The sequence below is a fragment of the Penicillium daleae genome (genome assembly GCF_028827525.1).
Source record: "Penicillium daleae strain IBT 16125 chromosome Unknown utg000007l_segment0_segment0, whole genome shotgun sequence".
Taxonomy (NCBI): Eukaryota; Fungi; Ascomycota; class Eurotiomycetes; order Eurotiales; family Aspergillaceae; genus Penicillium; species Penicillium daleae.
In genome coordinates, this window is record NW_026623155.1 from 3,207,643 (window position 1) to 3,229,972 (window position 22,330).

The window sequence follows — 22,330 nt, forward strand, 5'->3', positions numbered from 1 at the left end:
GATGGGAGATGTGTTTTGATATGTACATGATAAGACGAATCATGACCGTGTTGTAATTTTACGCAGTATTTGTGGGTTACGGTAGATAGAATTCAGTTCAATCCGGATTTAGGTAGGTATATCGTACACCAATTGCGGTAGTCGCTGTAAATATACAAAGTATTCAAGTCGAGACCCCTCGGCCCCGAGTCATAAAGAGAGGTAATAATAATACCAAGGGTCTGGTAACCCCGTGATGCACGCGCCTAGTAATGATGCAGCCCAATTAAGAATGCGTTTGCATGCCCAGGATCAATTATGCTCTTAGCAGAACCTGCGCTCAATTTCCGCGAATAATTGAGGGGAAATTTCATCGCTCGAATTGCCCTCCACACGCCAGAGGCAGCCACGACGGTCATAATGCTCGAGGAGAGCCCTACTAGTCTCCTCGAACTTGCGCAGCCGTTGCTTCCACGTATCAATGGAGTCATCTTCTCTTTGCGTCAATGGTTCGCCTGTGACATCGTCCTTTCCGGGCACCTTTGGCGCGTGGAAATCTGTATTGTAGACACGGCCCGAGGGCTCATGGACCCAGCGGGATGCAATGCGAGCGAGAATGACAGAAGGCGGCGTTATGAGATTCACGACGAAGTTCACCGGGACTAGACTGTCCAAACTGGTTGCTTGAACGGCGGTTCGGGGGAAGCCATCGAGGATAAATGAAGCGGAGGGTGATAGGGTAGGAGTTGAGGTGGAGGACTGAGAGGACGAGGTTTCGACAGAGTTTGAGGAGGAGGAATCAGAAGGTGACGAGGGAGGGAGCCAGCCCTTGGATTTCAATTCGGAGGAAATCAGGCTAAGAATCATCGAGTCTGGCACCAGATTGCCTGATTGCATTGCGGCTTCGGCTTCAAGGCCTGTTGGAAATGTTAGATGCAATTGCTTCTCCCGAAGGAAGAGATCAGGCAGGGAAGATTTATAGACGCAACTCACCAAGTGGCGTCCTCTGGCGCACATTCTCGCGCAGGAGGTCTCCCGAGCTGATTGAGGCCAGCTGGGGAAACCGAGCCAGCAGACGCTCTGACTGTGTACCCTTTCCCACCCCCGGCGCACCAACAAGAATTATGCGCGCAGCCTTCTTGAGCTGCTTTGTTGAGTGCGACATGTCGAATGAATGTCTCGTGGGTGATGTTGTTGGGGTATATAAGTTCGGTATCAGAAATTATCTCCGAGCCCGATTCCTGGAACCCTTTTCGTGGCCCTCCCGTGGCAGAAAGGGCTAGGATGGATGGCGAGATAAGAGCAATCCAGAGATGAAGGACGCGACGAAGGAAATTCGTGCTATTGTTGATGCATGCCGGACGAGGGAATGTCGGAAGAGGCTCAATATAAGCACCACAGCTGTCTCGCGCATATGACCAATTCCCGATTCTGTGGGGTTGGTATTGCGGGTTCTTTCTTCGGACCCCGGTGAGGAAAGCTCCGAGGGAAACAAACGACGGGAGGACCAAAAGTACGGCGTATAGTGGAGGACAAAAATGTAGATGGGAAAATCAATCAGATATCTCAATATCATCCAATATATACCACCACGAAGGAATACAACCCATTAGGAAGTACTCGGAGGGGTTTCGGCATAACGTCTCTCACATGTTCACATGCTAAGAACTGTAATTGTCTGACCATCAGGTTAATTGTGGCCTGAATTCTAAGGCCACTTAGTAATTGACGCTCTAGATGCACGTGACCTTGGCCAGTCGCGTGGGCGCGCGTCGCGTCCATCAATTCAGTGCCGAGTGATAACGGGGAGATCCTGTGCATCGCTCCAAATCGAGGTCGGGCAAAACATCGACCCAATTTCATATAACTGACAAAATGATTCGACAAGATGCACATCGGATCGACCCTAAACGCAGGGCGACTATCGACCACAAGAAAAGACAGTTTGCTACGCCGATCTACAAGCAGCAAGACTATCCGCATCGCCTGAACTTGTACGACACGCCGCCCACGGCGGAGATCACCCTCGAGCAGTTTGAGCAATGGGCTATTGATCGGTTGAAGGGTATTGAAACTTGCAAAGCATATCAAAAATCGGTATTCCCACCAGTCACTAATATCAAACAGTCCTGGCCGAGATTGAAGCATGCTCCTATCGCAACAAGTCCCCCGCGGACACCGAATCCCACATTACACCTCTACTCCAGAAATTCCTCCCTCTTTCCTCGAATACTGCCTCTCCTAACGGTGCAGCGGACCCTCGCTTGAAAAATGAACGTCAAAAGGACCATTATTCACACTTTATCCTCCGCCTCGCCTTCTCCGCTACGGAGGATCTCCGCCGACGGTTCGCACGCGCCGAGACCATGCTATTCAAATTCCGCTTCCAGAAGGATGATTCGAGAGAGCGACGATCTTTCATCGAGAGTTTAAATCTTGATTGGGAGCCCGTGAGCGAGGAGGAACGGAACCAGGTTGCTGAGAACCTGATCGGTGCGACTCCTGGTCTGCGGCGCGTCGATGAAGAGACCTGGTATAAAGTCGACTGGGAGAGAGTTGCGGAACTAGTTGAGCGACGGTCTGTGTACATGAAGCGGGGCAAAGCCTATGTTCCTGGCAGGGAGCAGCTGAGCATGATCATGGCCGAATTCACCGCTCGCCTAGAGCGGTCATTGGAGGTAGGTTTTTGGGTGAAAGTATTCGCTTTCTGCATTTCTTTGCTAACCAGTTGAAGCTCACAAGCCGAGCCTTACCTCGCCTGGATGAGGATGACCGCCTGACCCCCATCTTGAACCACCTTTCCAAGAACTTTGGCAGTGCCGAATCAGTCTACTCCGAAGGCGAAGGCCATGTTGACGGCGCAGCTATCACGGCCAGCTCCATTGACTCGCTCTCCCAGCACTTCCCCCTCTGCATGCGCAGCTTACACATCAACTTGCGAAAGAACAATCACCTGAAACATTTCGGACGACTTCAATACACGCTTTTCCTGAAAGGCATTGGTCTCTCGCTCGAGGAGTGTATTCTCTTCTGGCGTCAGTCCTTCAAAGGAAAAACCGATGACGAGTTCAATTCGCAATACAAATACAACATTCGTCACGCCTACGGTGATGTCGGTGGTGACGTGAACCGTCGTGGTCGTGGGTATCCACCTTACTCATGCCAAAAGATCCTGGGTGACAACAACGTCGGCGTTGGCCAAGCACACGGATGCCCGTACCGCCATTTCTCAGTTGACAACCTGGTCGGACTCCTCCAGTCCACCGGGGTACATGATAAGGAGGTACTTCGCGGAGTTCGAGAGGACGTCGGCAAGCAACGGTATCACATTGCATGCAACCGTGTCTTCGAATGGAGCCACAAGAACGAGATCAAGAAGGTCAAGGAGGATGGGACATGGAGTCAGGCGGATCTGGATACGATCGTCCATCCAAACACTTATTTCAAGCGCAGCTATCTGCTCAAGACGCTGGCCAAGGCTCCGCCCCGAGGCGAGGCTTGACCTGCCAGCATGTGAAATTTTCTCGTTATGAAGTTATGTCGGTCTCATCGCCAGCACGTGTGCGGCGGTCTTCCAAGGGCCAATTGGCGTTGGGAACATTGATATTGTACAACTGCAAATGGCATTTAGGTAGAATCATTGTTATAATGGCACAGTATAGCATTTTTCATTTCATAAAGAGATTTAGAATTAAAGAGAGGTCTGTGACCACAGCTGATTCCCAGTAAATCCGAAAGGATCGGAATGACCTTTCAAGACCAGGTGCCCAGCAACGGGTCAAGTCGATCTCCGCTCGACGCGAAAACAAACTTCATCATGGAATGACGGAAGCTGTCGACAGTAATGTGAATTTTTGTCGGCGTAAAATAAAACATGAGGAAAAGAAAAGAGAAGGAAAAGCGGGACAGCGCCGAGATTTAATGATGTTTGGGTCCGGCGGGCGGCAGAGACCAGTAGTGCTGCAACCTGGCCTTAGTGCTGGACCGGGATCCTCACACAACATACTCCTCCACCTTGTGCTCGAACATCCCCTCACAGCTGACACCGGAGCTCTTCTGTTTGGGATTGGGTTATGCTCTGGTGAAGTGCCTTTGTCTAATCACTTCTTTGGAGTAGTCCGATCTCGTGGTGCCTGTGCGACTTGACTTGACCCGTTCACCCCCCTCCCCTTGTCAACACCGGGCCGCGACCTCGAACATCCACCGTCACGATGGATTACGAAGCGCTCAAGGATCAATGGAGCGATGTGGAGGACCGTGATGGCCTCAGACTCAGCTGGAACACCTTCCCAAGCTCTCGCATGGTGCGTGTTTGGCTTCGGGGGCAACCCCTCTTACCTGTCCCCACGTCGCATCATCCTCTAAACATGATTATAGGAAGCTTCTCGGCTAGTCGTCCCCATTGGTGCCATTTACACCCCTCTCAAGGAGAAGCCAGACACCCCAATCCTTCAATATGAGCCTGTTACTTGCAAGCAACCCTGCCGGGCTGTGCTCAATCCATTTGCGTATGTTCCGCCATGATGAGGCTCCTCCCCCGGATCTTGCGGTGAGCTAATCCCCAATCCAGCAATGTCGACATCCGCGCACGAGTCTGGATCTGTCCCTTCTGTTTGATGCGCAACCCCCTACCGCCGCACTATAAGGATATCACGGAGCAGACGATACCCCCAGAGCTCCACCCGACTAGCACTACGATCGAGTACCAATTAGCACGCCCCGCCCCGGCTCCCCCGATCTTTCTCTTCGTTGTCGATACTTGCCAGGAGGAGGACAGCCTGCAGGCGGTTCGGGACTCGCTCGTCATGAGCTTGTCTCTGCTGCCGCCCAATGCGCTCGTCGGTCTGATTACCTACGGCACTATGGTAAGGAGAAATACCCCCCATTCTTTTATATTCCAAAATGCTTGGGTATTGATTTCAGGATATTTAGACCCAAGTGCACGAGCTTGGCTATGCCGAGTGCGCCAAGTCTTATGTGTTCCGAGGCAACAAGGACTACACCGCCAAGCAGGTCCAGGAGATGCTGGGCCTCGTTGCTGGCGCCCCGCGTCCTGGCATGCCCCCTCAGCAGCAACCGCAACGTCCTCCCCTTGGCCCCGCTGCCCGCTTCCTCCTGCCCGTCCAGCAGGCCGAGTTCCAGATCACCAATGTCCTCGAGCAAATGCAACGCGACCCATGGCCCGTGGCCAATGACAAGCGCCCCCTCCGCTGCACTGGTGTCGCCCTGAGCGTCGCCGTCGGCTTGCTCGAGACTTCCTTCCAGAATGCTGGTGGCCGTATCATGGCCTTCCTCAGTGGTGCGGCCACCGAAGGCCCCGGCCACGTTGTTTCACCTGAGCTGAAGGAGCCCATCCGTTCGCACCACGACATTGATAGGGATAACATCAAGTACTACAAGAAGGCCGTCAAGTTCTACGATGCTCTCGCCAAGCGTGCTGCGAACAACGGCCACATCGTTGATATCTTTGCCGGCTGTCTCGACCAGGTCGGTCTTCTGGAGATGAAGAACCTCTCCAACTACACTGGTGGTCACATGCTCCTCACGGACAGCTTCACCTCGTCTCAGTTCAAGCAATCATTTATTCGAGTGTTTGACAAGGATGCCAATGACAACCTCTTGATGGGCTTCAATGCCTCTCTAGAAGTCCTGACCACCAAGGAACTCAAGGTGACTGGTCTCATTGGTCACGCTATCTCTTTGAACAAGAAGTCCAGCTCAGTCGGTGAGACCGAATGTGGTATTGGTAACACTTGCGCTTGGAAGATGTGCGGTATCGACCCGTCATCGAGTTATGGCGTTTACTTTGAGATTGCCAACCAAGGCGGCCCCGCCGCTGTGCAGGCCGGTCCTCAGCGGGGTATGATGCAGTTCTTGACATACTACCAACACTCTTCTGGGCACTATCACCTGCGTGTGACTACTGTCGCACGACCCCTCAGTGGTCCCGCTGGCGATCCCACATTGGCTCAGTCTTTCGATCAGGAGGCTGCTGCGGTGCTGATGGCCCGTATTGCCGTCTTCAAGGCTGAGGTTGATGATGGGCCCGATGTCCTGCGCTGGGTGGACCGCATGTTGATCAGATTGTGCTCTCGGTTCGCCGACTACCGCAAGGATGATCCAACATCATTCCGCCTGGAGAAGAACTTCACCCTGTACCCACAGTTCATGTTCCACTTGCGACGAAGCCAGTTCCTGCAGGTGTTTAACAACTCCCCCGACGAGACTGCTTTCTACCGCCACGTCCTGAACCACGAGGATGCCGGTGACTCGCTGGTCATGATCCAGCCCACCTTGGACTCGTACTCTCTCGAGCAGGAGGGTAGCCAGCCCGTCCTGCTGGACTCTGCCTCCATCCAGCCCGCGCACATCCTCCTCCTCGATACTTTCTTCCACATCCTCATCTTCCACGGCGAAACGATTGCCGAATGGCGCAAGGCTGGGTACCAAGAGCAGGAGGGCTACGAAAACCTCAAGGCACTTCTGGAGCAGCCCAAGGAGGATGCTAGGGTATGTTTCTTCTTTCGTCGATTGCAGGTGGTCGTTCTCTAGCTAACGTCATTCCCAGGAACTCATTGCGGACCGTTTCCCCCTGCCTCGATTCATTGTTTGTGATGCCGGTGGCTCTCAAGCCCGTTTCCTGCTGTCCAAGCTGAATCCTTCGACCACGCACACCACTGGTGGATATGGTGGTGGTGTGTCCTCCCAGACCATCTTCACTGATGACGTCTCGCTGCAGACATTCATGGATCACCTGATGAAGTGAGTATCCCATTCTCCACCGACAGAATTCTGTTCATTTGCTGATTGATCCACTAGGCTGGCGGTGTCCGGTACGAGCTAATTGAAACGAGACGATAAGCCATGAGAAGCAACGGGCGGTCTTACATCGACCTTAAGGGTCATGTGTATCTTTAGCGGTGATTTAGCTCCTTTTTTACTTTTCCACTTCTTCAATATAGTCCCTAGTAGATTGAATGATTAATGCCAAGGCATTTTTTTTTGTAGCGCAACATCTACGCTGTAGTAGAATCGTCAAGCCGAGGCTTTGTCGCAAATCAACACTTTCCCCAAACGGGCAAGCGTCTGTTTTGGTCACGTGATAGGGTTGTGCCCTCCTCTTTCGTTGGCCCACTCGCTTAGACTAGCCGCCCATGTGGATCCCCAGCAGCTCTCAACTGACTTTTCTGCAATCGACTGGGAACTTTTCTTTCCTTCTTCATCCACCCCTTCGACAACCCAAGGCAGATTGACTACCTTTCGCACTCGCCATGCGTAAGTATCATCACCTGGGTCATATCTACAATGGCGACTAATCCCTCTTTTTCTCTGTAGCTCCCAAGTTCGACCCCAATGAGGTGAAGGTCATTCACCTGCGTGTGACTGGTGGTGAGGTTGGCGCCCAGTCTGCGCTCGCCCCCAAGATCGGTCCTCTGGGTCTGTCTCCCAAGAAGATCGGTGAAGACATTGCCAAGAACACTGGTGACTGGAAGGGTCTCCGTGTGACTGTCAAGCTCACCATCCAGAACCGTCAGGCCGCGGTCTCTGTCGTTCCCTCCGCCTCTTCCCTGGTCATCAAGGCCCTCAAGGAGCCCCCTCGTGACCGCAAGAAGGAGAAGAACATCAAGCACTCCAAGTCCGTCCCCTTCGATGACATTGTTGAGATCGCCCGCCAGATGAAGCACCGCTCCATGGCCAAGTCTCTCCAGGGTGTTGTTCTCGAGATCCTCGGTACTGCTTTCTCCGTCGGCTGCCAGGTCGATGGCCGCAGCCCCAAGGATGTCTCTGACGACGTCAAGGCTGGCGAGATTGACGGTAAGTTATCTCCTCGCGGATCAGTCATGATTCCTGTCCACATGATTGTCGATGACCCTGTTACTAACGATTGAATAGTTCCTGAGGAGTAAATCATTACTCTCTTGAACGGAAAAGAGGAGGAAACTATCTACTCTTGTAACGACAAGCATACCTGCTGAAAAAACGCGGAGCTAGTTGCAGAATACGACCGTTGCCTCCCAACAAAAAAGACATACCATTTCATGAGCTATGACCTGATACCTTGTTTTCTTCGTTTTCTTTCGCGAGTATCCGAATGAACAATTCGATCGCCCGCGCTCTTCTCTCCCGTTCGTATAGATGATCTTCACCCCCTTTCTTCTCCACTGACCTTGGTCTGCTTCCTCTCGTTTCACCCTCATTGGCGATGAGGATGCATCAAGGCATATGGATCACCTCCTGGTGCGGTTGATCCTTCCATCTCCCTATCTCTTTAAGTCTCCCTTGGGGGAACCGTTACAACACTCTGGCGCTTACCGTCCTCTCCCTACGGGGTTTGGGCATTATTCCAATGTGGTTTACGCTTATTTTAAGTAACGAAGAGCAACCCGACCCGCTACTCACCGCGGTAATCTTGGTGGCATTTATGTCGCTGTGGTTACAGTGGTCCATATTTGTGGTCTACATTCCCATATTGAGAACCTTTTCGGTTCTGGTTGCGTAGTCGCAAGCCTCTGGGATTATCTATCCCGTTGGTATTGTGGATATATAGCGATAATTGAATTTCTTCTCATCCTACCTATTTCCTTCGTGTCCTCAATCTTAAGCTTCAATGTCAACTACCAAGCTCCGTGCTTGCAACGTACGACAAAGCATATTCAAACAACATCCTAACAGTGGAAGGGTAGTAAGGACACTGAAGCATGGTAACCAATGGGGCGACCTCGATAATCACGGGCCCAGTTCTTCTCCGAAGTCGCCAGTAGAGAGGATATGCTTAACCGCATCTTTCATGAGCCTCCTTTTCTTCTGCCATTAAGGTTCTTGCCGTTACATTTAGATCGCCAGCTTCAATAGCGTACATCTCGTTAGCCTGTGGGTGGCCTTGTTTCGAGTGAGGCTGTCGGATGTCCGCATAGTTCCGGTACTTCTGCATGCAGGCAACGTGCGTGAGAAATATATAGGCGGGCAGCGGGTTTCTTCAAGTATGATCTCAGACTACATGCCTCCCGAGGTCGGCGTCGCCGGTCTACTTGATTTCATTGCAGGCGAATGGATCGAGCCTTGCTCAACTTTCCTGCTTAAGTCCCGACAGAGATCGTCCACACACAGCATCGTACAACTTTAACTGATGCATCGCGTGATGAATGGGTAGTGGAGTTTTAGATAATCTCACACCACTTTGTTTTTGGTAGATCGGCTACCGTACACAGAGTACATGGAGTACCTAGATACCTGCTTCAAGTCGGGATTTTTAGCCTGCATTAGTTCTAGAATCACCAAGTACTCAACATACCATACCATTAGTAGGAACCCAAGTTGAAGGTCCAGGGGGCACTGGATATATATTGAGCCCGCACGAGATTCCACCCCCTACCGCCATATGGCGATGAGCTTGTTTACGCCAACGCCGACTATTTTAGACCAAGCCAGCGAATTTGTAGCCCTCTACATAAGCAAGACTCTGAAACATTCCAAACGGCCGTCCCATCACACTCAGACTCGGCCACCGACACCAGCAAGTCACACAACAAACAGCCTCGAGCAACGTGTCGAGCCACGGTAGGCACCACGATAATCGGAGATCCCCAGCAGGCTGTGCCCGTGTGTCCCGGCCATATCGCGGCTGTGTTAACATACTGTATACACTCTCTCCATCCGCACACTGTACAACGTACATACCATACTCAAATAATTACTCCAATCCTTCTTCTCGTCGTCGGCCAATCTCACCACGGTCGGTCGAGTGGACCCGTCAGCATCACACCGAGACCACCGAAACCGATGGACCACGCAGCTAACGCAGGCGCTGGCCCCAAGAGGCCCAAGACCGACTCCACCCCCTCGTCGATCATTGCTGGTTGGTCGCCCCTGGTAAGGCGGTGGTGTTTGAATTCCTCCACTGGGAGTCTGGGAGCCTTGGGGTGGTGGGGAATGGGGAGTCGGGAGGTGCATTCAACTGGAGCTGGCGCGCACGGGTGTCCTTGGTGGATGGGTCGGGGAATATTGATAGGCAAATGAGGTGGGAGAGGGGGTCATACTTGGTGGGATGTATAAATTGTTGATCATTTTACTGGAGTTTTTATTTATCATGGGTTGATGGGATATACATGGTTGGTTCGTTCATTGAGTTGGACATGGGACGTTGGATTGTTTAATTGTGTATGGAGAAGGAGGGAAGGGGGGTTCGACCACGCCTGGAAGGGGATTGTGCTTTCGCTCTCTTTTTGCGCGTCTGCCGTTGTCAATGTATAGCAATAAATGACCCTGATTCTCGTGAGTAGATAGATTTGTTTCTGGCAAGGTTAGACTAACAATTAGTGCAGAATACTGAGGACACTATGTAACTCTGGAGACTGAGCCCAACTAAAAACCGGTATGCTTTTGAGACCGTCGAACGAACGGTGTGGATTAAGTGTAAACGGTGGATGAGCTGCCGGGAGTCAGAACGTCCTGTACTACCCGACCCGCATACCATTTGGACGTTGTGCAGGCCAAGGATGCCGTGGTGGGGGAGGTGAGTTTGCCGATCGCTGCGGATGGAGCCATGGGGGTGGGCACATTCTTCTGGGAATATACTACTGTACCGAATACAATTAACTATGAGCATTGCTTGCAAGAGGATGGTGTGTTCTTTAAAAAGCACAAGAACGACTTTGACGAATCTCCATTATATATACAACTTCTTTATCTCGTTTGAATCTTGATGCATACGTGGGCTAGGACTGGGGGAGTGGAGTACGTAGTCATTGGACTTGGAGGCATACCAGTATGGAAGATTCGATGATTCCCCAGTACGACCGTGCAATGTGCCCAGCAATCTGGAACGAGGGATCCGCGAAAAGGACAGAGCCATGATTTTCCAGCAATTGATTATTGCCAGGAGGCTGTGAGTACTGAGTAGTCATTAGTGAGTAAACTACTGTATGCATTACCTTGGTAGCATCCTTGAAGGAGATCCAAGTTAGATGATATCAAAGTGATACAAGCAATCAATTGTTTGGAGTGGACCTTTGGAATGAGAAAGTCTTGAAAATCAGAGCGCCGGGGGCAATCTTGGCTAGCAACCCCAGAAATTGGGCCCAAGAAGGAAAGGATCGCAGATTGATGAGGCGGCCAGAGAGGCAAACAGCCAAACAGGGGGCTGCTGCGCCTGTCACCCGGACACGAGAAACCGAGACGGTCGGTGGAGGAGGTGGCTTGCATGGGATAGAGCCAAGTGGAAAAGCAAGTCAGAGTCTGCCTGCAGTGATCCTAATAATAATGGTTATCTTATGGTTGATGTTCCCTTTTTCTCTTTTCGAATTGACAGCCAGGGTCTGTCGAGAGAGGGGGAAAGAAAAGGCTTCAGCGAAGTCTGACTCTCACAGGATTTAGTCCGTCCCCATGCGGAGTCGTGAATTAGTCTCGGGTTGACTGGGAGGAGGCGCGCGTAGTGGCGCCGCAGCGGTGGTCGCAGTGGGAGCCTTTTGCCTCTGGACCTTGTGTGATGAGACGGGGGCCATCGAGCATCACGACTTGAACGCGAAGGTTCAGCCCACTCTCCATAGCTTAGCTGGTTGGGACCAGTCCTGGAGTCATCAGCGGATCCACCTCGCGCAGCGCAGGATGAGAACGGGCTCGACTCGATCATCACGGCGGGGGCGTCACCGATCCATGACTAGTCGCCCGGACGGGACCAATGGTCCACTGACGTAGGCTGCTGGGATGGAGACTCCAGCCCCGAGGAGGGTTCAGCCGTTGGATCGAGTGGGTCTGGGTGGAGCTGCGTCGCGACGAGGAGGAGCCAAGGCGTAGGAGAGAGTGAGGAGAGTCAAGACAAGGGAGGAGAAGGCGGATTGAAGAGAAAAAGGGGAGGAAGAGGACGGGAGTCATGAGGGAAGAAACGGGGACGAAAAAGGGAGAGGTCTGGAGAGGGAACGAGATAGGAGATGAGAGGAAGAGAGATTGAACCTGGAGAAAGCGAAAGAAATAGCGGGCGATCCGCACATCCTTTTTTTCCTTTCTTCATAGAGCGGGCCGTCGAGTGATGGGGCGCCTTTTCCATACTGGAGGACTATGGAGTACCTTGCCTTACTATTGTGGATGCAGCGGTTGACTCTGGTCTTGGCCTCGACACACTCGACACCTTCCTCTCTCCTCTTCTCTTTCTTTCTTCCTCTCTCCGCTCCTGGAGATGTTAGAGACCTCTCTCTTGAACCCTCTCTGATCTCATCAGAGATTCCTCTCCTTCTTCCCCATCCCCATCGACTCTCCTTTTCTCCTGAACATCACTGGCGACCCTCGCACAATTCTTGCCAAGATCGCCCGCATTTTATTGGCCCACCGCGTCTCGGACACCAGCAGATCGCCAGTTGAACTTCCTCTTCTCCCTTGCGTCCCCCAAAACATCGAAAGATTGCTTTATTTCTGGATCCTTTATCCTTACACCTGGCATTCTCGCCCTTATCATCCTCCATTATCATCCACGATCGCAGACCCGCTCGAGAGCGACGCCCCATCAACTCGACCTCCTCCCAACCCGCGCTCTCCATGACGATATCGTGAATGTCCGTCGTACACAAGCGCCCTGCTGTTGGCCCCTCCTTCTCGTTCACCATCCGTCGAGAACTGGTTTGGTACCCATAATGCGGTGTCGGAAACGCTTCAAGGAGGATGCTTGTTGATTGCCCACGAGTCCAACCGACCTTGAATTTCTCGTGCCAAATCTGAAACCCCTCTCTGCCCGACCGGACCCTCTTCCACGAGACGGACCGTCGTGGTCTTGTTGAGGTGAAAAAAGATGTTTCCGACCGTCGCGCTGTTTCCTTCGGTGCATCCACATCACCATATGCACCCCTACCCCTCTCACGATGCTCTACTTCAATCCCCCTACGACCTGAATGACCCCGGTTTCCCCGCAACGAACGACCCCTCCAAATCCTTCTATAATCCGGTATTGCGATCACGCCTTCCACTGCCACAACCCGTCCAACGACTTGATGCCCGCGATGCAACAACCTCGGGCTCCAACGCGCATGCCACGGCCGAACATGCGTTGAGAAGGAAGACGCCGAACGGCACTCTGGCTGCTGGCTACGATGGTACCCCCGGCGACACTACCATTCAACCCGCAACAAAACACATCCTGGTCTCGCCGATGGACTCGATCCAGTTTCTGTCACCCCAGGCAGGACTACCGGGAGACATTTGGCCGCAGCCTGCCCTGGACCAACCGGGCCCCAAGCATATGAACTTTCCACCCGTGTTCAAGAACGATGGAACTAATCCTCTGGCGACAGGAGAGTTTGTGCAGGATGCCAACGGCACCAGCTGGGTGCGTCCCGTCAACTATCCTCCCGGCATCGACTCGGTCTTGAATCAAAGTTTGCCCCTGCAGGGACCGCAACGGTTTGTCATGCATAACGGTGCCTACGTCCCGACTGTCCTGCCTGCAACTCTTCAACAATGCGTTGGACCGACTGCCTCCGCCGGCACTGGCCCATATGGTCCATATTGGCCGGACGGCGTGTACATTCCATATCGCCCTGCAGCAATACGTGATTCGCGTTTTGGCTCTCCTCACCCAACTGGCCAATCTTTCTTCGACCTAAATCAGCCGGCTTTCAACCAATCTCAAATACCTCTGGGCAGTCGCCCAGATACATCCTTTCCATGGGGCCAATCTGCACCTAGCGTGCCCACGCATGATCCCCTCATGAAACCTATTTTCCCTCCTCGACATTCGGATCAATTACCTTATCATGCTCGAGTCAATCGATCCATTTCGGGGCTTGCCTCGAACGCCTCTAACAACAATTCCATGAATTGGACTGGCCGTCCTTCGACAGGACCCAATTTCCAGGGCCCAGGCCCAGCGATCACTGGCAACATCGAATTCAAAGAGAAAATACTCTCGTGGGCACATGGTGTCTACGTCGATTTGCTTGCCACAATTCACCAGGCTCGCCGCAACAGTATTTCTAACAGCGGTGCTGATGGACACAGCCAACGGTTTTTGAAACCGAGCATCTACCCAAAACCTCCCCGCCAACCGGGTCTCGACTTTTCTCAAAATGCCCCCGATATCCATCGCCATAATAGCTACCCATCCAGTCAATATGATCTACAACGGCAAAAACTTGGCTTACTGGCTAACAACAGGATGAACGCTCACTCCGCCTCACTCTCACAAAGCAATATTCACGGTCGTCGTCCATCGCTGAGCCATTTCTCACATCACCATAGAGGCTCAGACTCGAAGATGAGAGATGTTGGTCGATTCTCGGCGTCTACGACTGGGTCTCAGTTCTCAGGCTCTCCGTTCAATGAAGGATCTCCCGTCAATAACGCGGCGTCGGCTCTAGAAATGCTCTCTCATCTTTGCATGGAAAGCAATTGGGAATGGATCGACGGAATGCTTCTTGGTGGCTGCTTAGCCTACGGATTGGGTGATTACCACAAAGCTATGCGATGGTATTCTAGGATTATTGCTCGTGATTCTACGTAAGTCATACCGCTTTCCCTTTGTCCTAGTTCCGAGTTTTACGCTGACTCTGTGACAGTCACGTTGAAGCCATCTCCAACCTCGCCGCAACGCTGTTAGCGCTCGATCGTCGAGAGGAAGCTTTGCAGCATTGGTTGCGTGCCGTGAAATTACGACCGAGTTTCTTCGAGGCTGTCGAGCATTTGATTGGTCTATTGTGCACTAGTCACCGTGGCAGAGAGGCCGTCAACATCATCGACTTTGTACAAACATCCCTCCGTCATCCTAAGGATGGGGATTGTTTCAAGGCGGATGAGCATGCCAGCGAACCCGAAAGCGATGCCGAGAGCAACGTGTCTGATGTCGGCATGTATGATAAGGCATCATTCGACTACGACGAGGATATGGGGCGGGTCCATGGCTTGGGTTTGGGTTCACTCGATACCTCTACACCCGCTGGGTTTGCGACCAGCGGGTACGCTATTCCTGGCTCAGACAATGGACGAATGCTGGCCCTCGTTCATGCCAAGGGGAATATGTTGTACGCCCTTGGTGATAATGCGGGAGCTGCCTCTGCGTTTGAAGATGCCGTTCTGATTGCTGCTGGAAGAAGGCGGCATGGTATCCAGAGCCTTATCAAGCAGATATTTGCTGCCTTCTCTCATCGACCAAGTAACGGATACCACCAGCCCGAGTCCGATTCCAACGAGAGTGTTCTTCTGTATCCTGACAGAGCTCTTCAGACTTCGAAACTCGTCTTCCAGTCTGGCGGGACACCGCCTGGGCTGAAATACGTTGCCGAAGGTATTTCCCGCAACGCCGCCGTTTCCACCACCAGCAACTCGCTCCTCTCTTTGGCAAAGATCTATCAGGATGGCATGTCGACTGTTTCATCCGGGGCCCCAAAGTCTGCGCCTGGCGTGCGGGATATTCTCGCTCTTTACTACCTTTCTCTCTCCTTGCAGCCGAGCCCATCAACCGCTAACAATGTTGGTATTTTGCTGGCTGGTATTCAAAATAATCCACCGGCCCGGGGACTGGTCCGCCCGAATGGCGAGAGCCAGCATCCTGATATACCCGGCGTTGTGCCCGGCAGTGGTATCTCCTTGGCATTGGCATACTACAATTACGGACTGCATCTCGACTCTCGCCATGCTCACCTGTATACCAACTTGGGAAGTCTACTCAAAGATATTGGCCAACTCCAGGCCGCTATCAAGATGTATGAGCAAGCCGTTCAGTGCGATGGTAACTTTGACATTGCCCTGGCCAATTTGGCCAACGCTGTTAAGGATGCTGGTCGCGTCAACGATGCCATCTCGTACTACAAGCGCGCTGTCAAGGTGAACCCCGACTTTGCCGAGGCGGTATGCGGCCTGGCTAATGCGTTGAACTCGGTATGCAACTGGGTCGGTCGTGGAGGCATTATCAATAGCCGTGGCTTCCGCGATCGCTGGCATGTGGACGAGAAGGGTATGCTCCGAGATGCTCAAAGCAGTGACTCGGGAGCTGGCTGGATCAAGAGAGTCGTCGATATTGTCGACCGGCAATTGCGTGAAGGCGAGTACTGGGGCCGGGGACTGCTGACCCCAAACACGGCCGAGCAGCTCGTTGCTCAATTAGCCACTGCACTAGACTCGGGTCGTCTAGGCTCTAACCGCCGGTTATCCCTGGCCAATGTTCTTCAGTCTTGGGCTGGCAAGAAATGGGAGGGTTCCCGTATTGTCCGTCTGGTTGAGCGTGCCATACGGTCAATCACATGGCAGTGGTATCAGGATCGCTATGTCTATGGCAAAGACTATCCTGCTTCCAAGTACCGTCGCCCTCAACTTCCAACATCTCTCTCGGCTCCAAACGCCCCGACGGTTCTGCCGTTCCATACCTTCACTTGCCCTTTGTCGGCCAAGCAGATCCGACAAATCTCTCAGCGCAATGGCCTACGCATCTCCTGCTCGACGCTGCGGTTGCCATGGCTCCCGACGACTGTCTATCGACCACCATCCCCTCCAAAACCCTACCTTCGAGTTGGCTATGTATCGTCGGACTTCAACAACCATCCTCTCGCTCACTTAATGCAGTCTGTGTTTGGACTGCACAACCCCAACAGGGTGAAAGCGTACTGCTACGCGACCACTGCCAGCGACAAATCCATTCACCGCCAGCAGATCGAGAAGGAAGCACCCGTCTGCCATGACGCCAGCGGGTGGCCAGTCGATCGACTAGTTCAGCAGATCGTTGACGACGGTATTCACATTCTCATCAACTTGAATGGATATACCCGCGGAGCACGCAATGAAGTCTTTGCCGCTAGGCCCGCCCCGATTCACATGTCATTCATGGGTTTTGCTGGTACTCTCGGCGCAGAGTGGTGCGACTACATCCTCGCTGACCAGCTCTCCATTCCTCCGGAAACCCTAAGTCCCGGACGACGCACTACGCGGATAGAGGATCGGATGCTTGAAGATGACAATGGTGAGGACCTGGAAGATTGGGTCTACGGCGAGAAGATCGTTTTCACTCGTGACACGTTCTTTTGCTGCGATCATCGACAGAGTGCGCCAGATGCAGGGGAACGACCGCTCTCCTGGGATGAAGAGCAAATGCGACGCTGGAGGATGCGTAAGGAGCTATTTCCTCAGCTGAGCGATGATACTATCATCCTGGGGAACTTCAATCAGCTGTACAAGGTGGGCTCTTATATTCTACTCTCCGTCTCTTAACGGCTTGGCTAACTTTTTCAATAGATTGAACCCACTACATTTCGAACGTGGCTGCGTATTTTGGCGCGTATTCCCAACTCTGTTCTCTGGCTCCTGCGGTTCCCCGAGACGGGTGAGCAGAACCTTCGGGAGACCGCCAAGGCATGGGCTGGAGAACAAACGGCCTCCCGGATTATCTTTACGGACGTGGCACCGAAGAACGCGCACATTGCGCGGGCCAAGGTGTTGGATCTCTTCCTCGATACGCCCGAGTGCAATGCTCACACGACGGCGACCGACGTTCTCTGGAGTGGGACACCGCTGCTCACCCTCCCGCGGTACAAGTACAAGATGTGCTCGCGGATGGCCAGCAGCATTCTTAGCAGCGCGCTCCCAAGCGGCGAAATGGGCAATCGAGCCCGCGAGGAGCTCATTGCGACTTCGGACGATGACTACGAGAACAAAGCAATCCGACTGTGCATGGATTTGCAATACATGCCTAGTGGCGAAGGCCGCGCACGAGGCCGACTGGCCGACATTCGACAGATGCTGTTTCTACAGCGATACAAGAACAAGCTATTTGACACGGCGCGCTGGGTGCGCGACCTGGAAGATGCTTACGAGGCGGTGTGGGCGCAATGGGTGAATGGCGAAGAAGGCGATATCTGGTTATGATGTGCACAGCGAATTATACCCCTTGAGCGCTTTTTTTTTCTTTACTTGGTTTGGACTGGACATCTCTGGAATTTGATTTGCATCTACCTGGGTCTTCCCCTGATCTATCCCGGTTTTTCATATGATCTTGTTTCTACTCAATTTTTTTCTTTCTTATTGGGATTGGAATATCCTCCCTTTCTTTTATTTTTCTCTTTATCGGATCATCTCTCGGTGGTTCCTCTTTCTTTCCCTCAAATTGAGACCCTTGTGTTTGTGACTGGTCTGGGATGTGTACACTTGGATGCTTGGAAACTGGGATATGTAAGAGGCTCCCGGTTCCTAGCTGCTATATAGATTGTCTTTGTTTTGCATCTGGTTGCGATAGGCTTCACTGAAGTCGGGAATGCATTCGGTTCCAGCGATGGACAGTTGTTGATTGGACTTCATATCTCGTAGGATGTTCGATGACAGACAGCATGATTCGCATTAATCAGCGTATTGTGTAACTAATTAACAGCCAGCTATGGCTTCGGAACTTGATCGAATCATGAGCTACCCGCGATGTACCTATCGTTAGACTCGTCGCTAAATGCAAATCTCGACCAACATTGGACTTTGGCCATAATCTATCTCAAGGAGAAGTCCAGCTCGCAAGTTTGGCACACCTCTCTACACTGAGCCTATCTTTCACGGGGAATTCGTCAAATAGCTTACGACTCCAGCGCTCATCCCCACGGTACGCCTCCCAGTATACGATAACGAGCTCTAGTAAGTAGGTAGTAATTATCTACGCCGTACCTCAATCGTAGGTCATTATATACACATTTTCAGTAATCGAGCGCGAGCCTCAAAATCCAGACCTGGCAATGATAAAGACAGCCCCGGAAGAGGGCGTACACACATAAGCGCGATACACTGTAGACACACACACACACACTTGAAAAAATTCATGTCGAAGCTTTCCCCATATTCTACCCACGGTACGCACCTAGCTTCGCCGGTTTCACATGGTTTCAGATATGTACCTAGATTTGCTGTCGGCGGGACCTTGGAGGGTTGGAAGTTGGCGGGCTGGTTTAGGCTGGGTATAACGGTGTGTCCAGACTTCAACCAGGCCTGGGTGTGGCCACGGGTGGATGTCTTCGCTGCATAGTTGTCAATAGTGGCAACCGTGAGGCTGAATCGAAGCGCCTGGACCCTGGGCCGAGGGTCTTTTTCAACGCCAGAGATGGGACCACGGGACAGCTGGCTCGCCAGCGAGCTAGTCTGCCTCGCCTAAGTCGCCTCTGTCTTCAGAATGGAATATTCACGAGTCAAGTGCCAGCGAGATATCTCGGTGCACCACCATCTAGCTGATCAATGGCATTGGCGTTCATGCCGAGCTGAACTCGTTCTCGGTCATGGCCGAGGAACCCCCCTGACCCGCGCACCGGGATAAAGTGGACAAGGCGGAAAAAAAGAACTCGGAGGATACCCGTTTACAGTAAATGCCGTCCTGGAAAGAGATTTTCAGATCTCGCAGGATTTTCGCACCCACACTCGGATAAGCCGTGAAAGGGAGACCCGAGGCTAGAGCCACAAGAGCCAGCCACAAAACAAGGGTGGAAAATCTCACCTCAGAAGCTCCTACAGTCAAGGGTTGCTGTTCTTCGCAGGAGAAAATATGAAAAATGATTCAAAAAAAAAAATCTACTAAATACAAAACACGCGCATCCCGACAGGCGGGTAATATCTGTTGCGCTAGAGTGAAGATGGACTAGTGTGTCAATGGCACCGAGATTCTCCGTAGACCAATCAGGGTCTTGGATTTGGGAAAGAAAGTGACTGGCGTGTAACAGCTGCAGCTTGATGGTGGAATTTTGCACTATTAAACTATTGTACTATTTCGGATTAGCTGGGGCTTGTTGATGTCACTGGGGCAAAGCCACATTTGCCTCCCTTGTTTATTCGGAACGTTTCTTGTGTGCTATTGTTTTGGGTTATACTTAGAGTGATATGGATGTCTTTACCGGAAAATGCTTTTTGTTCTACCATACAGAGCTGAGAAGCATTTTGTACATAACTTATATCATAATTGATATGGTGGTTGTATTTGGAGTTGGATATTTTAGAAGGAAAAGATGTACAACTGTTAAAGGGAATCAAAACGGACTAGCTAGTCTCCCATCTCGTCCACATTGAGACCACCTCAGTTTTGTAGACAGTACGGGGACAAGTTATACTTTGCGGGATACTACACTGTGGTGACCACCGATGCGATCATGAATCCATGATCGAAGCCAAAAAGAAGCCCCGAAAACTCTCACCTCATGGCCGAAAATTAGGGCGCGCGTCAAGGTTACCGAGTCGGGTGAGCAGCGACGTCGATCGCAGGATCCGGTGGCTTGGAACGCAACGGTCGATACGATACATACAGGACCGTATGCTCTTTACACGGTATGTATAGTTGTATCGTCTGTAAGTGCGTATGTACAGTACGCATGAAAAGTACGGTATGCTACAGACATACCTTTACAAATACCTGGTATACACATCCATCATTCTTGCATCATTTCATAGCTTCCCCTTCAAAAAGATCGATCTCGATTAATCTTTCTGGATCGAACGAGTTGGGAAAAGGGAGATCGGGTTTGGCTTGGAAAGATGGGGGGCTCTTTACCCCTGATCCCATCGCAGAATACCCATGGTTCGGTGGACTGATGGCCCGAGTCCCTTGGTACGAGCTCAACGGCGGTCTCAACGGTGGGTTCGACCATGGAAAGGGGAGGACGGAGTAAACATACACGGTAGATAGTAAGAAATACAGTACTCTGTACTCTGTACTCCATCCTCGTATGGAATATGCTGATCGCCTTGGCACCCGTTTGCCCGTCATCGCGCGCAGGAGCCGGGAGTTGGTCCTGGCAGGTCAGGAACTAGTGGCCGCCGCCAAACTCTACTCCGGATCTGTCAAGTTGGGGCTAAGGGGGAGTTCAGGACCAGGAAATGGGGACTGGGAGGAGAAGGAGGGTTGCTTTTTTTTCTTGTTTTTCTATTTCTTTGTCTGAATGTTTATTTTTTTTTATTTTTCGCATATTGACAGGGAATATACGAGGGATTGTCCATATGACTGACGCCATATTGGTTGAATCCGTAGTTCAGGGAGAGGGGGGATAGTCCACTCGAGTGGGAACCCCAGTCTAACTCCCAGTACGGAGGACGAACTTATGTATCCAGTTAGTGTTAGTGTTCTTGTCAACGGATGAAAGACCGAAAGGGTTGGGAAACATGGTACTGGGAACGGTCGTAGTCTCCAAGATCCTGGATCACTTCTTCTTTTCTTTGTTCTTGCCGAAGTCAAAAGTGTCCAGAACCAGTCTATCGGGGAAACGAAGGAATCTTTCTTTCACTGGTTCTTGGGTTCTTGGTTCTTGGGATGGAGCATCTTTTCTTTGTTTCTCCTCTTCTTCTCCTTCTCTTTCTCCCGCCCGGATCCACCGTCCCACCGGGATATCTTTGTTGATTAATCCATTTTCTTTTATCTGATGTCCCGTCTCCCCCTTCAATTCCGTCCCAACTGATGGGAACACAGTCCACCTCCCGTAATACCGGACAATTACGATATTTCCAAATTCCAAATCACCGGCAGGTGGCCCTAACTGGTTTTAGTGGCTAGCGTTGAGCTGGGACACTAGTCATGCCCCCTTCTGACCAGTCGAGATCGGACCATCCAGTGTCCATAGCCCATAGCGGGGGATGGTCCTACAGTACGGCGTACTTCCAGCACTATGAACCACAGAGGACAGGACGAGAGGTATGGAGTAGTACATCGCCGATGGGGAAATAGGGAGACATCGGCGCGGCTGGTGTCGCCATGATTTTTTGGTGGTATTTTGGTGGTGACCTGAAAGCCCAGGATCTGCCCTCGACTATTGATTTGCCGTGACCTCAATCACACGGAAGGGTGATTCTAAAGTGCTGATTCGACCGTCGATTCCATGTCATTCTTCACATTCATTTCAGGTCGTGCATCGAGGGCCATTCATAGGGGGCTCAATATGAACTCGGACCAACGAACAAGATAATGATTTTCCTTCCATTGAGAAAGGCTGGCTGATTCCAGTGGCGAGAGACTGGCTGAAGCGCAGTCATGATCCTTGTCTCGCCATCGATGGTCAACAAGCACGGAGTATATACCACATTGAACAGCCAGCCGCTGGGTATCTTGATATTAGCTTGTACTTGTATCGTAGCCTCCTATCCTGATAGGTCGCAATCCTACATAATCCTTCCGAAGTAAATCGTTATCTTTTGCCATGTTAGTGCCGGGAGTATCCTGTACAAAAGTCCCGTCCATCATCAACCTCGGCATCTCACCCATCACAAATTCCCAATCCCTCCTGCAGCCGTCGCTTCCAGGATCCAACCGATCCGATCCAACCACCGAAGGCCCCCACCAGCAGCGTCATCACACGCCATGCCCAGTAGTTCCGAACCAAACATGCCAGATGCTGGCAATTAGCCATGGCAATCGCCAATACGGAGTACGGAGTAC

At 51.9% G+C, this 22,330-nt stretch overlaps 7 protein-coding genes across 7 annotated transcripts; 5 read left to right on the plus strand and 2 right to left on the minus strand.

Annotated features, from left to right (window-relative positions):
- Positions 1-303: 303 nt before the first annotated feature.
- On the minus strand, positions 304-1,144 carry N7458_008334 (adenylate kinase ADK2; the record flags this gene model as incomplete). Its single annotated transcript, XM_056911716.1, has 2 exons — positions 304-896; positions 973-1,144. 2 exons carry the CDS (start codon positions 1,142-1,144, stop codon positions 304-306), a joined length of 765 nt encoding a protein of 254 aa, XP_056764542.1.
- Positions 1,145-1,854: 710 nt separating this feature from the next.
- Positions 1,855-3,481, plus strand: N7458_008335 (DNA primase subunit PRI2; the record flags this gene model as incomplete). Its single annotated transcript, XM_056911717.1, has 3 exons — positions 1,855-2,044; positions 2,107-2,657; positions 2,714-3,481. 3 exons carry the CDS (start codon positions 1,855-1,857, stop codon positions 3,479-3,481), a joined length of 1,509 nt encoding a protein of 502 aa, XP_056764543.1.
- Positions 3,482-4,190: 709 nt separating this feature from the next.
- On the plus strand, positions 4,191-6,823 carry sec23 (GTPase-activating protein SEC23; the record flags this gene model as incomplete). The annotated part of the gene is made up of 6 exons (XM_056911718.1): positions 4,191-4,283; positions 4,357-4,487; positions 4,550-4,844; positions 4,990-6,489; positions 6,548-6,741; positions 6,799-6,823. 6 exons carry the CDS (start codon positions 4,191-4,193, stop codon positions 6,821-6,823), a joined length of 2,238 nt encoding a protein of 745 aa, XP_056764544.1.
- A 427-nt stretch (positions 6,824-7,250) lies between these two features.
- Positions 7,251-7,886, plus strand: N7458_008337 (60S ribosomal protein uL11; the record flags this gene model as incomplete). Its single annotated transcript, XM_056911719.1, has 3 exons — positions 7,251-7,254; positions 7,315-7,794; positions 7,873-7,886. The coding sequence occupies 3 exons, from the start codon at positions 7,251-7,253 to the stop codon at positions 7,884-7,886; spliced, it is 498 nt and encodes a 165-aa protein (XP_056764545.1).
- Positions 7,887-9,498: 1,612 nt separating this feature from the next.
- N7458_008338 (uncharacterized protein) lies at positions 9,499-9,830 on the minus strand (the record flags this gene model as incomplete). The annotated part of the gene is made up of 2 exons (XM_056911720.1): positions 9,499-9,601; positions 9,709-9,830. The coding sequence occupies 2 exons, from the start codon at positions 9,828-9,830 to the stop codon at positions 9,499-9,501; spliced, it is 225 nt and encodes a 74-aa protein (XP_056764546.1).
- A 2,927-nt stretch (positions 9,831-12,757) lies between these two features.
- On the plus strand, positions 12,758-17,814 carry N7458_008339 (uncharacterized protein; the record flags this gene model as incomplete). The annotated part of the gene is made up of 3 exons (XM_056911721.1): positions 12,758-14,460; positions 14,520-17,127; positions 17,185-17,814. The coding sequence occupies 3 exons, from the start codon at positions 12,758-12,760 to the stop codon at positions 17,812-17,814; spliced, it is 4,941 nt and encodes a 1,646-aa protein (XP_056764547.1).
- Positions 17,815-20,218: 2,404 nt separating this feature from the next.
- On the plus strand, positions 20,219-20,573 carry N7458_008340 (uncharacterized protein; the record flags this gene model as incomplete). Its single annotated transcript, XM_056911722.1, has 2 exons — positions 20,219-20,232; positions 20,372-20,573. The coding sequence occupies 2 exons, from the start codon at positions 20,219-20,221 to the stop codon at positions 20,571-20,573; spliced, it is 216 nt and encodes a 71-aa protein (XP_056764548.1).
- Between the last annotated feature and the right edge of the window lie 1,757 nt (positions 20,574-22,330).